This window comes from Ambystoma mexicanum, chromosome 8, assembly GCF_040938575.1.
Source record: "Ambystoma mexicanum isolate Mex_15411 chromosome 8, UKY_AmexF1_1, whole genome shotgun sequence".
NCBI classification, from domain to species: Eukaryota; Metazoa; Chordata; class Amphibia; order Caudata; family Ambystomatidae; genus Ambystoma; species Ambystoma mexicanum.
In genome coordinates this window covers 305,290,952-305,305,447 of record NC_090929.1, presented here as the reverse complement: position 1 = coordinate 305,305,447, position 14,496 = coordinate 305,290,952, and the positions used below count along the sequence as shown (strand labels likewise).

The 14,496-nt window shown below is 40.8% G+C and overlaps 1 protein-coding gene across 1 annotated transcript in view; it reads left to right on the top strand.

Moving 5' to 3' along the window:
* The window catches only part of LOC138471860 (ficolin-2-like), a 450,860-nt gene that overhangs the window by 414,240 nt on the left and 22,124 nt on the right, over positions 1–14,496 (top strand). Inside the window, exon 9 of the mRNA XM_069609719.1 lies at positions 10,065–10,199. Within this exon, the coding sequence (XP_069465820.1) occupies positions 10,065–10,199 (135 nt within the window). The remainder of the gene's footprint in view (positions 1–10,064; positions 10,200–14,496) is intronic.

The following is a 14,496-nucleotide window of genomic DNA, read 5'->3' as shown; positions in this document are numbered from 1 at the left end:
TACATCATCAGTTTCCTTTTCGGGCCTCTTCCACTCTGCATGACCTTGTGTGGAGGTAATGACCTCCACACAATGTGATATTACCGAATACGGTAATACTGCATGCAGTAAATGGCATTTCCTTGTGGAGTCCCATTGGACTTAAAGTGCCGAACAACTGAAGGGTCCACCTGACTCAGAATCAAATGCACTCTTCAAGCCACTGCATGATTACTGCATGTAATAGCGGTAATTACGTATGACAGTCTCGGAAATACTGCCAAACCTACAATCAGGTCCTCATTGAACACAAGTGAACACCACATATGAATGTTACAGTGTCAGGCAAGAAGGGGATTACCACATGGATGGCCGCCTGGTGTCTTTAAATCTTCCCTGACAATCCCATCTTGGCAACATGCAAAATTGGCAATACATGTTCCATTGTTTAGTACCCTGGCAAAGTGTTGGACCTGGCAAGTGTTGGACCTGGCAATGCTTGGAGTTGGTTCTGATTGTAGACTGTCATCGACGTTTGTTGTATTATTCATCAAGCAATGAAGCTTTTTCTGCCGTACCTTTTATCTTGGCGATCAGCCTCCCACACATTTGCTTACTTTTTCTCCATCAGCAATAGGCTTTAAAACAAACTACCTGCACCTCTCCACCCTCTATTTTCGGCGTTAGATACAAACGGCACTGTCCATGTGCAAGGTTGGAGCCATACCCAACATGTCAGGTTATGTGGGGTGGTCACTTTTTTCCATCCCCAAGATTGCACAGCATGTGTATGTAGACGAGCACACTGCTGAACCTAAGCTTATATATGCATGTACTCACTTCATGAGCACATCATTGGTAAAGTAGTGCAGATGTTTGATCACTCGACTTGAAAAGGGGAGCTGCCATGGGACCTGAATTCAACCTGCTTTGTCAAGGCTTTTGTGTTCACTGTGGACAGCTTTGACCTAAAATGGCCTATAATGGCCTACAACAAAATGAGCCCATAAACATAATATGTTCGGTAGTAGAAAGTACCATTTTACATCTTAATCATTGAATGCTTGACTAGTTTGCATTAGTGAACTGTCTCTCCATAAAGGGCAACAATGACATCACCTTGTAAAAGGGGCAATGGTCTACATGTTTAAAAGCTAGTTATAGTCAATTCAATTTGACATGTTAGCCATATTATTACATTGGTAACGGTTTTGGAATAATGTTTTCTATGAGACGAGTTACTACTGATTTCATACACAACTGAACAGAATTTTCGGATTCGTGTGTTCAAATATGCAATTATTAGGTGGCAGTCATGAATCGTACAGTTATTTAAAAAGTGTCCTTGTCAATTTTTCATATTACAAAACAATTATATTAATACCAACTAAATTGTTGTGGATGACTTTGCCAAGAACCATGACCTGCAAACAATCATGCTACTAACTGTTAGACTGTCATTGAAGAACTTGACATTTCACATGTTCCTAGAGATGAAAGAGTTGCCCCCTCTGTAATTGTTTACCCTAAGCCTGCCCACCCCGTATTATCATTATTATTAATATTATTGTGTTCATTGTGTGCGGACCCAGCTTTGGAACGCAATGGAATGCTTTACAAGTCATAGAGGGAAGTACAAGATGATAGAAGCAGATCACAAGGGATTCATAAAAGGGCACAGTGAGTTAACAATAGGGAAGTAGGAGGGGGTTAATTTGGCAGCAAGGGATCTACAAGCAACCAGGTGAGGAAACAGGGGAAATCAGATTGCCCATTCTAAGGTCAGGTGGTGAGTAGAGGGATTGTGGATGTATGTGTTAAGGAGGAGCCATTCCTTGAAGTGGAGGGTCTTGAGCTCCTTCCTGAAATGTAGAAGTGAGGGGGCTAGTCTGGTGTTGATGGGGAGGCAGTTCCAGAGTCTTGGGTGCAGACAGAGAAGGTGCGCCTTCTTGTTCTTCCCTTCCTGCTCCGGTGGAGTTCAAGTCTGCACATGTTCTTGCTTCTGGTGCTTTGTAGGCCTCAAAAGTTTTTGGTGAGGCAGCTTGTGGACTTGAGGGGGACAGACGTATATATGATGCAGAACGATTTGCAGAGTATTTTGAGTCGTGCTGCAGCATGTAGGTAACATCTCAAGGGTGCCATGGTGGTCACTAGAAGGCTATGAGGTTATTGGCACCATCCAGCTGGGAAAGGACCAAGGCATGGCCAGCAGATATGAAGCTGTTTTCTGGTATGAAGGGCATGATGTTTTGCAGGAGATAAGCTGGTAACATTGCTGTTTGCATCTTTCTTGCTATGTTCTCCTTGAAGGAAAGGCATCTTTCGATGTACAAGACAATGCACTTCGCACTGGCAGTCAGCTGGGGTGTGAAGCCCTCAAGGTTCAGAGCAGAGAGCCAGGTCTGGATGGCAGAGTGGTTAGTGTTGTTGCTCAGCAGTAGGGATGTGATTTTGGCGGGATGAGCTTAAGGTATGCACACTCTGTTCTCTTGGGCTGATTTAATTTGGATTCCCACAACCCTTTGCACAATTACAGGGAGTTGATTGAATTGCTTCATTTCACTATACAATTCATTAAAGCCATCCTAATATTGTTAGGAACCTTCAAAGGAGTAGAGCTGCACTATGAAAAATTTACCTTTTTCTGTGTGTTTTCATTGTGAATGTCTTCTTAGTGAATGGTTGCCTGGAAGGTATACTCAGTTATTGCTAAGCGTGAAATATTTCAGTAGGAATGATTGTGTCGACCACAGAAATCATTCAAGAAAAAGTGTTGTGTTGGGGCAAATATTGATAACCATGGTCACCCGTGATCTTATATTATTAATAATAGAAAGAAAAATATAAGGAAGAAAATATTTGAAAAAACACACCTTCTAAATGCTCATCTATCTCCATGGTTATTCATGGTTGTGGGAAATCTTCACAATCAGGGAAAACCAGGTATGTACATGTTAACATGGACACCTTTAGACCATTGTTATCCATTGTCTGTTCCTTAGTTACTATCTGCGGTTTTCAGTAGTTAACTATGGTCAAAATCATGGATAAACCATAGTTTGCCAATGCACCTAAAAGCAGGGATGTGTCCTTCATGAGCGGGAAGGAACCATTTAAACATTTCCTTGTGTGTTCAACACTCCCATTCTGCCTAAGCTACCCTGCAACTCACAAGAGATTGCAATGTGTGCAATTCACAATGATAATTGCAAATTGCAGTATCTATTTTGTTGATTGGATCGTAGCACTTTGCATTCATGATGTCTGACACTTTTAGTAGCTCTGACTTTGTACGTGCAACATCCTTCCATAAGTTTGGTCCTTATCTTTTTAGTAATCTATTTTTTTCGGCTTGTTTTCTTTAAATAAGGGTCATATGCTGATTAGAATAAAGAGAAATAAGCAAAACTTTTTATTATTATTATTATTTTTTTTCTTCATTGTATTTGGTTAAAATAACCTTTTACAAAATTTCATATACATAATCATCACAAAAATATACAAGTTACTTTCAATTCAGTCTTGAAAACTAAAATATCTCATTACTTAAAAACCTTCATTTACAAAACTTAAGAACACAAACATTCAAATAAAAACATATAACCATCCTATTTGCGTATAGACTAACACTAAAAAGTGAAAAAGGAGAGAAGCAAAGAAAGACAGAGGAAAGAAAAAATCCAAAAGACATTTTGGCAGGGCAGGAGTAACTCCACGGAATCTAAAGGAGTCTACCTTGCAACCCCCTTTTCCCTCTAATCACCGATGACAACATCTTCCCACTTTTAACTAGCATTTTTAGGGGTTTTACCGTCAATCTTCCAGAGATCTTTAGTTTCTTCCCTCCATGGGCTAAACCCACCTAGGTTCACAGGTACCTTCTTAGATCTCTATCTGACTTCCCTCTAACACCTGGACTGCTGCAATTGTGTGAGCCTGATTTTGGCCTGAGAACAATCTGTCCCAGAACATGTCCATCAGGAAGCGTATCGTTCCCAGCCCAAATCTTCCAAAAAGCACTAGTCTCTCCGCCCATGTTCCCTCACATTCCATTAATAGATGTATTAAGGATTGCTCTTTGGGGTTTTTGCATACATTGCATAAAGCAATCGCATTAAAGCCCTGACCTCTTCTGTACAGGATCTCCCATGTATGAACCACATTCAGGTGCATTCTAAAGAACTGTTTCCGCAACTTCCAATTTGGGAATTTTACCAGGTATTCTGCCAAATGACCCTGCTTCTTGTCAGCCATCAAAAATGGACTTGGATGCACTGAAGATCGCATAGTATCAGTTGTGACTGTCCAGTCCATTTCATCCCAGGCTTTCTTAACCTCTATTGGATTCTCTATTAGGGTCTGGCTGTTTGTCTTTATATTTGCCAATTCTCCCTCTACCCATGTGTTCAAACCAGTGAGCATATTCAATCTTTTCTTTTCCAGATGCGAGTTGATATCTGCATATAACAACCCCACTTTAGTTGTTATCAGGAGGCGATAAAGGGAAATCAACTTCCATCCTGCTTTGGCCTTTAGGGAATGTAAACCCAATTCAAATCTGATGCCCGCCATGGGCAGTCTCAAGGGCAGTCCAGGAAAAGTTTTACACAAAAGGGCCTCCCATTTTTCCCAGTTTCTAAACCAAAGGAGGGGCTTAGCTTCCAGCCCATAAAGGATGACAGGGATGACTTTTGCCTGATAGTATCTAATTAAATGGATGATTGAAAACCTACAGTACTTCCCCAATACTTTCTTCATCTGAGCAGTGAACTGCAAGATCTTACTGCAAAGGTCCTGCTCTACTTTACAGACAGATAGGGAGCCGTATACGTTGTAACCCAAATACACTAGCTCTTCTACTCTGGCGATCGGATTGCCCCCCAGTGTCCATTGTGGGAAGGAGACTATTTTATTTGTAAGTTTAAACACCAGAATTCCTGATTTCTTTGGATTTAAGGCCAAACCTTTCTCCTCCGCATAGCAGAACAGGCCATTCAGTAACCGCTGCAAGCCCACTGCTGTGCAGTCTAACAGCACCACATCATCGGCCTTGCCAACCAGTGTACCCTTTCCCCATTGATCACTGTACTGGCCAATGCCGATGGTTTCAGGTGATCTCTAGCATCCGCAAAATAGAGGTTGAAGAAGAAGGGAGCACCTAAACACCCCTGACGGACCCCTCTCTCCACCCCTATTGTCTCTGACAGATGACCCTCCTCATCCAATCGCAGCCTTACTGTCGTCTCCCTATACAATTCCACCATCATTGACAGGATCCCCTCAGGAATGCCCCTCGACCTGAGCTTCGCCCAAAGACGCTGTGTATCCACTTGGTCGAAGGCTCTTTAAAAATCGACCCATGCCCCATACAGCTGTTGCTTGGCCCCACCTCTGGTATTTTCACTTAGGAAATTTAATGCCAATCCGTTTAGTGACGTAGAGAGGCCCGTCCTGAATCCTGTCTGGTACTTGGAGAGTACTGCCGTTTCTTTTCCCCATTTTTCTAATTCTTCCATCACGACTCTCATGAACAGTTTACTCTCGATGTCCACTAGGGCGATCAGGCGATAATTCGCAGGAAGCGACTGGTCGCCCCCTTGAACAGCGGGATCACTGTTGCTGTGTTCCAGGATGCCAGGAATTCTCTCCTTGGGGTTATTTTTCAAGACCTGATACATCAGCCCATTGGGCCAGGCCTCACTTGATTTGGAACCTTCCTCAATTAGTTCCACCAATAGCTTCTCATCCAATAGGAGATTCCAGGCCACCTCCCTTCTTACACAAAAGGGGGCAGTCTGAGGTTTAGCGAAAATCTCAGATTGATAATCCACCCATCCTCTTTCTGCAACCAAATTACATTGATTATCCCCTATTTCGCTCTCTAGTTGTTGCAAGACTGACCAAAACCCTCCTGAGTCTCTATTGCTGATCAGCCTTAGCATTTGTTCCCCATCCAGCTGCAAACGGAGCATCTTCTTACCCACAGACCATTGTTTATAATTCGATTTCAGGGCTCTTGTTTCTCTCTTACGATCAGTCTTAGTTAACTCCTGCTTTTGGAGTTTTCTTAAGCACTGGGCCAGTTGTTTTTTTCTCCTCATCGTCTCCTCGTGCCGATCGGACTGTTTTTTCCCTCCCCTCCCAGACTTGGGGGATGGGTAGACCAAATAAATTTAATGAAGCTATCCGGACGATATTTATCCTGCCACTCTCCCTCCGGGACTTCCATCAGATGACTATTTAGGGTCGCCACATCCCTCCTATATTTCGTGATACGAGCTTTCCCTTTTTCTAATATAATTCCTTGGGACTGATTTTCATGAACTCCAATACTAATGTCTGGGAAGAATAACTCCAAACATGAGTGATCACTACCCCCTTTTCAATTTAAATTCAAAGTGACATTTAATTTGAAAAGACTTGGAAACATAAAAATTTAGTCGAGTGTCGAGATGGAGGAACCCTGAGACCCTGTTGGCTTAGCTGGGATGTCCCCTGAAGTGCTCCGTTTGCCATTTTCAAACTCCATCCTGTTAGAAATTCCACGCAAGCATTGCCCTTTTTGGAGACTCTTCGGGCGCACAACTGGGACATTTCTTTGGACAATTGAAAACATTGAGAGTTCCGATCTCCTCCCAGCAAAAGATGGGCTCCCCTGAAAAGTAGTTTTGCCTCCTCTAATACTGCAGCTAAGACCTACAGGAACTCATGCTCCATAGAGCCAGCAGGGTTCCAATAGATATTGACCAGGATTAGATTCAATCTTGGGCTATGATTTTTCAGGGAATCCTTGCAGGCCTGAATTCCTTGTTTGTTATTTGAGATCATGACAATGTCACCAACTGTAATGTTCTTGAAAGCCATTAGCAGCCCTCCCGATGGCGTGCCCTTTGCTTTTTGAAGGGCTGGCTGGGAAAAAATGGGAAACCTTCAACAATAATTGGGTTTGTCAACCAAGTTTCTTTAAACTTTAAGATGTCCCCTTTCTGAAACAGATGCTCCTTCATGCTTTTCGAAGTGAAAGTATTGGGGCCCCGTGTGTTCTAGCACATCATATTAACACCCAATTGGTTAAATGGGCTTCGGGCCCATTCCCAATTTTAGAAAGACTTGTGTAAGTATTTCTGGTAGGAGGTGTAAGTTATCATCATGGGTAATCACTCCCTCTTTCGTGAAGCTTCTTGTGGGGAAATCGGAAGATCCTCCTTCTCTGAATCCAATGCTTAGTCTTCAGGGTGCATTTTCCGAAATAAACAAAACTAATAGTGGTACCAGTGCTTTAAAAAAGGGTGTTTTTCAAGTTTGAAACTTAATTTAGTAAATGAAATGTCAATTCAGCATCATATTTCGCTTCGGACAAACACTTGATGATCTATTCAGTATTTAGCCAAATACAAATGTCATTTGGTACACACCTAATTCATTCCAGACAGTGCCCAGAGGAAGCTACATTTCCTGTGTGAATGATTCCGACCCTGAAGGGTGTAAGTGTAGAGGAATTTTCTGATAACAAGAATACGAGGCAGAGAGTTAGATGTTAGTGTTGGGGTAATGTTCTCATCGGAGTCCTAGTAATGGGAACAGTAGGAATTAGTTCCTTTGCTCTTCAGCCTTCATTTTCTGTCTGTAGTATCTGGGAACCCCTGGCCAGCCATCCAGCACACAGGAACAATGCTGAGTCAGAAGTGCAGAAGGGAAAGTACTTCATTCACTCAAGCAGGAAGGTTACAGGGGAGAGAGAGGGTAAGACATCTTTCCGGCGCAGGTTCTCATCTCCAAGTCCCCAACCATCACCCCTGGAATCCCCAGCACTCCTACCTTCTACATTCCATTAGGGGTTCCTTAGACAGCTGACACTCATATAATCAGAGGTGCATTCATCCAGCATACAACATGCCAGAGAAACACGCCAGACACCACACAGTCCCTCCCCCATCCCCCACCTACTCCCAAGAGCCTGAGAATGCCTAAACCCTTTAAACTGCCACCCTCCCTCTCTCTCTCTCTCTCTCTCTCTCTCTCTCTCTCTCTCTTTCTCTCTCTTTGTTTCTCTTTTTATCTCTCCCTTTCTCTACACCAATAGATAGGTTGTTCACATTGTGCAGAAAGAGCAGAGAGATACCATTTATGGGGAAGGTCTGCCGGGGCAGCCCCCATCATTTGTTTAAGTGCTAAGGCTGCTTGGAAGCACTATCCCTTGGGTCTGAAAACAACAGCTTCCTGTGACATGAAAACACAGGTTCCATTGTCTCCTTCGGATGGATGCAGGCGGCAGGGTGGGAGGAGTCTCAGGCCTCACTCTGCCTTAGATCGGACACTCACGACACTCACACCTGGGCGCATAGTTCTACAGGTGTACATCATTCTCATGAAAGGAGTTTGACAGCAGATATATTCTTTTCATGTACATTATATTACAGGGGTTACATCATTCTCATGAAAGGAGTTTGACAGCCGGTATATCATTTTCATGTACATTTTATTTCAGGTTGTACATCATTCTCATAAAAGGAGTTTGACAGCAGGTATATCCTGTTCATGAACATTTATTACAGGAGGTACATCATTCATCATACTCATGAAAAAGAAAGTGAAACACTTTAAGTGTAACTTCAAGGGAATAAAAAGAAGTTCTTTGCTGAGTTTTCTTTAGAGAATTTGTTCAAGTAACTGAACATTGATTTTGTTATGTTACTGTATTTTATTGTACAATATTATGGTAAGGGAAAAATGTATTGTGAAAGGTTTTATTATATACCATACCACAATAAATAAAACAAAATAAAAAGTGGATCTATGTGATTTTAACGAATTCCATTACAGAGAATGCTTTTTAATGTAACCAAAACAGCCGCCCCAAGCCCTCTGTTGTTCTTTAAGCCTAAACCTACCTCAATCCCAATCCCACCCATTGTACCCCCCACCCTCACATACATTTGTACATAATTTTGGTATTTTTTTCGTTGCTTACTTTATCAGTAAAAAAGCATTCTGTTATGTAGTCGGTAAAATCACTGCATACCAAAAAAGTAGGTTGGTCCATTGTTCAAGAAGGCTCACTGGATGACCCAGAACATTTTTAAAATGATTCTCTGAATCACAGAAATGCAGTGGAGGGATTTCAGCTATGGGGTTACATTCTCCATTATGTTTAATCCAAGTACAAGTCTAACAGCCACTTTCATTATTAATGGAAGTTGACTGTTGCTTTTTTAAGGATTTGCATGTACGAGCTGTTGCAGTAGTAGATGTAGCTGTTACCAGGGCTCTTGCAATCTACAGTCTATGATCCATGTTCAGTTGTGGCATCATTCTCCCGAAGGATGTCGAGTTGGTAGTGGGGTCTCCTGGTGCCTTTATTGATCTGAGAGTTCAGAATCAAACAGGACTCCTAGGAGGTTTGCTTCCCTGGAATTGGTTGGGGAGGTATCCATGGCATGAGGCAATTATAATGGTAGGTGTGTTGGGATTGGTGATCGTATGAAGATTAGTTATGTTTTTGATACATTTAAACACAGATCCTTTTCGACCATCTCATCCTATGTATGTTTTAGGTAATATTTTATATTTCGGTTGGCAATCATATTATTACCCAATCTGGGTGGCATTTGGGAATCATGGACATATAATCGGAATGGCAACAAGAGCATATATCTGGTGCTCTTACATAGGCATTGAACTGCCAGGGTGAGGTGAGCTTGCCAAACCCTGGGGTACATTGCACAAATGAATGGAGACTGCTGATAGGTAGGAATTTGCTGGTCTTACTTGAGATGTATGATTGGAAGCGAAGGAAGTTTGCCATTTCAAAGCATAACCTTCTCCCAGGATGTTGTTGGCAATCAGAAGGAGCTATTCTTTTGAAATCCAGAATGTTTTCAGTAGTACAGTACCCTCACTTGGGATTTCTCTGTAACTCAGAATAGTTTATTTGCACTAGGACAAAATCATCAATTCCAGACTCAGAACATGTCTTGCTTTGCCATTCTGATCCATGCTTAGAACACACGTGTTTGGGGATGCAAAGTCACTGTTTGTCTAGAATATTTTCAATAATTTATTTATGTATGTTTTGTTTTGTACAGGGAGTTATGAACTTCGTGTTGATCTTCGAGATTTTGAAAACCATTTTTTCTATGCCAAGTACAAGGACTTCAAAATCGCTGGAGAACTTGAAAAGTACAGACTGAGCATTGGAAATTTTACAGAAGGCAATGCAGGTGGGGAATTCTGCAATCCCTGCTTTGCAGAACCATAGTAAAATACATTTCATAACCAGCTGCCTGCATAAGTACATCACTCCCATTTAGAAGATATAATTTCAACTTGCACTAAACACGATACGGATACATTTAAAAGAAAAAAAAACAATGGTGCCAAACTTAAGCATTTGGAAAAGATTGGCTACAGGGCCTCAGTGAGATATTCTTGTACTGTCCCTTTCTGTGTATCATTCTACAGCATGTTACTTTAATGGTGTGGACACCTTTGAGGTTTTCAGCGAATTACAGGAGGTTACCTGGGGATGTCACAGATGTATACCATGGTGCAGCACTTATAGAAACTTTTTCAGTGAGTTACCTGTGTGTTAATTGGGCTAGCAAAAGCCAACAATGGCTCAGTTGTGTAGGTGACTTGCAAAAATGGGGTTGGATGTGTGTTTGTGTGACTTTGTGGTTGGAACAGGAGCTTTTATGGTGCAGCTTGGAACTTTGTGAGTGTGGCTCAGAGTTGGGTCTGAGAGTTTCTTAGCTTCGTGATTAGGGGTTCCAGAACCATGTCTATTAACTACCCTCATGCCTTCCTAATATGAGGCAATAAGTTGTCATTGGCAGAACTAAAGGATTGCTGGGTGGTATCTACATATTTTATTCTACAGGTATCCAGGGACTATGCCATCAACGCTTTGATACATCAGGCACAGCTAATTATTCAGTATTCATGGTGTGTTCTTGATGTCACTTTAGGGTCCTTATTTGGAATGCCATAGAGAAATAAGCTTTTGGGCAATGATCGGGTGGCCACTAGTCTTCAGCATGTGCTGAAGTCTCTGGAGTTGAAATTCTGGGAGGTCAGTGAATAGGGATTTGCAGTAGTCTAAATCATGGTGGATCGGAGCTCAAACCACAATAGGATGGATCTCTAAAAACTACTGAACAGGTTATCATGCCGTGTTATTCCGAGAGAGGGGTGCCTGCTACCTTTTTTGTACTTTTGGAAGGAACTTGGGGTTGGTCACCCTAAGTTACCTGGGGGCAACCAGACGTGGACTCCCTGCTCACTGTGCTTAGAGAGGCACAGCTTCACCTCACTGATGAGGCCCAACAAGGCTGAAACACGTGTATGGGGTTGCTGTTGGTACTCGTGTTCCAAAGGGAATTGCCATAGCACTTCGGTGCTGGACCGCCCATGTGGGCGGGACAAAGACTGATATGCAAATGGATATTTCCCATCTGTGAAAGGTACAGTGAGCAAAAAGCGGATGGCTGCAAACTCTCAAAGTGGTTAAAAACCACTTAACAGGTTATCATGCTGTGTTCTTCCTAGAGGGGCGCCTGCTACCTTTTTTGTACTCTAAAGAGATGGATGAGCATATATTAATTAGAGTTTTAGTTAGTAGAAAGAGATATTTCTTAGTTTCCTAACCTCTGAGTTTAGCCTCTTGCCTGCATCCCATAAGACACCTGCATGTCTCGCCTTTTCTCCAAAACAACATGTGTTAAACAGATTCTTGATTTTGTCAGATGTCATGGTCCCAGGACTGTTTGTGCTGGAGGCTGTTTACACTCTTCCATGCTTCCATTGCACCCATTTCCTTTGACATGATAGCAAATAGTTCTCTATGTCAGAGCACCATATGTAGATCTGCATGCCACCAGTGTATGGGGAGAAGTGCAGGTGGTGGTCCTTGAGTAATCCATCAGCGGCTTAACATACATTTTGTACAATAAAAGCACAGTGATGGTTCTGCCTTAGGGTCACAAGTAACTGCTTTTGCAGCCGTAGTGAATCACATCTCCCAGATTTCCCTCTATTTTCAGGATGCTGTAGAGGACTGTTTGAAGAGTTGTGAAAGATCTAGCATTATCAGTATGTTCAGGATGTTGTCATTTGCAGAATGTAGCAATTCATCCCAGACAGAGATGAAGGCTGAATCAGTGCAGTGACTGAAACACAAGTCAGGCTAGCTCTGTTAAAATATTGAATGGTCTTCCACATGGCCCTGAAGTTGGTAATCTTTGCTTTCCCCTCTATAGCAGATAATTAAAAGATAGATCAGCCATAAAAAGTGATTCTCACTGTGCATACAGACACCAAAAGAAACATTAGACTTTGAACAATTCCTGTCTGCTTTAAGGATGTTTACTATGTTGATAGCCTAATCTGAAAATGTTTATCCTCTTCCACCCTCCGAGTCCTTTTCAGGCACATGTATAGGTCTTTGGTTTGGATGAATCTCATTACTGATAATGTATTGACATGCATCTTGAAAGAAATGTAGTTCAGCAGCTATCCACACCACAGAACATTACAATTTCATAACGTTGTTTTAAGGTCCAATTATCTTATTGTAAAATCTTATGGGAGTATACTCTGCACACTGATCATTTTACATTGGTCAGTGGACAAAATGGTTGATTTCGGAATACTTCAAGGGTCTATTCATCGCCTTTATTGCTGAACTTGTTTCTGTTGCATCGAATTATGAATGATACTGAGATTATTCCAAAATGTAGATATCCCAGTTATACCTATTCATTTTCTCATTTCGCTAATTTGTAGAGAAAGGTACAGTAGAAAGTTAACATGATATATTGAAATACTATTGCAATTTACAGCTGGTAATTTTCAAATAGGGCCTAGTGTTTGACAGGGTGTTCGTGACTAGCAGTTTGATGCCAAACAGACAACGCAGAGCAACACAGGTCTAAATTGCTGTTGCGCGCTTAGAGACTCCAGTATTAAGCATGTTGTAAAAGATTAATTAATTTAATTAAAAGTAGACAAAATCAGAATTCATCTGGAGAAAACCAGTCTACATGATGTACACATTGCACAAAAGAAATACTCATCAAATTTATTAAAAATTGACATTTCACTATTAAATGATATAAAGATTTGGTGGCGTCTCCCTGTTTACAATAGGAGCACATAGCAACAAGTTCATACTGAAATGGAGAAATTGGGTTCTCCAGTATGCACTTGGACATTTTTGTATTTATCGCAGGATAGATCCTAAACTTTTCTCTCCCAAAGTTAATTTCTTAAACAATGCATATTTCTTAGTATTGTCAATTGTGAATTGTCAATTGTGCCAAACCAGTCCTTCCCAAAAAGCTTTCTTTTTACTTCAGTATCATTTTTATTGAGAGTAAATTGATAATAATATAGCTTTACATATAATTTACGTAGTTTCTAATCTTCCTGATCTTGTGCTCATGCATTATTATTTGAAGATCTACAAAAGGAGAGCACTGGGAGGGGAGAGGGTCTCAGAGATTGGTATGGAATTGTAGAATTTTCCACTGGACAGAAGGCCTAATTCATATCTGATAATGTCAATTGGAATACAATTTGGCAAGGCTAGATAGTTAAATCTATATTTGCTATAATTTATGTCTGAATGCCACAATTCTACTACAATAAGAGGCTTTAATAACAATGTTGATATGAACAAACACACAAATACCCTGTGTTTGTCTTCATCAAAGGGGAGGCGAAATAAAAATGTTTTAGGCTGTAACAACATAATGACATAACTGGTAGGGAAAACAAATGGACTAAACCATCAATGTATGTGATATGAACTCCTGAAAATGGTAAAATGTATCAGATATTTATTTGGTCTACATTTGCATTGGTCATTCTTAATCCATGCATTTGATTAATCACACATCATCAGTGTCCTTTAGTTATTTTATTTGCTTATGCTTCCAATGTCTTGGATATTGATTGCTATTTACTTGTGCTTTGTTAAGGTAATATGTAACTGAAATAATATAAATAATAATAAGAATAATATTGCAAGATATTACAATATTGGGAAAATATAATAATTGTAAAAGTTCTAATAGTTTATTTTCTCAGTTTTCATAATAATATATGCAACACTCACAGTGTTTTATACGAAGAAAATCTCAAACTGATTATAGCATACTTGACCCCACTGCTCGCAGATTTTAAACTCCATGAAGAAGAGTTTTGGTGGGCCCGCCTGATTTCTGGTGATAAAACCAGGTGGACGATCGCCACGGCAAAGATTCTGAAATATGCCATGGAGATGATCAAAGCCCGCTTGAACTAGGCGAAAGACTTTCTGAAACTCCAAAATATCTTCTCCTTTATCCTGACCTTGTAAAAATCTAAATGATTAAACACAAGTAATCATTTTTTTAAAAACGGATTATTTACATGCAAAATGAATTTGTTGTAGTTTTTTTCCCATAAAACCTTATCTGTTTACAATATCCATTTTTATTATTTTATATATCCAATCTGTTATAATGAAGGCATACA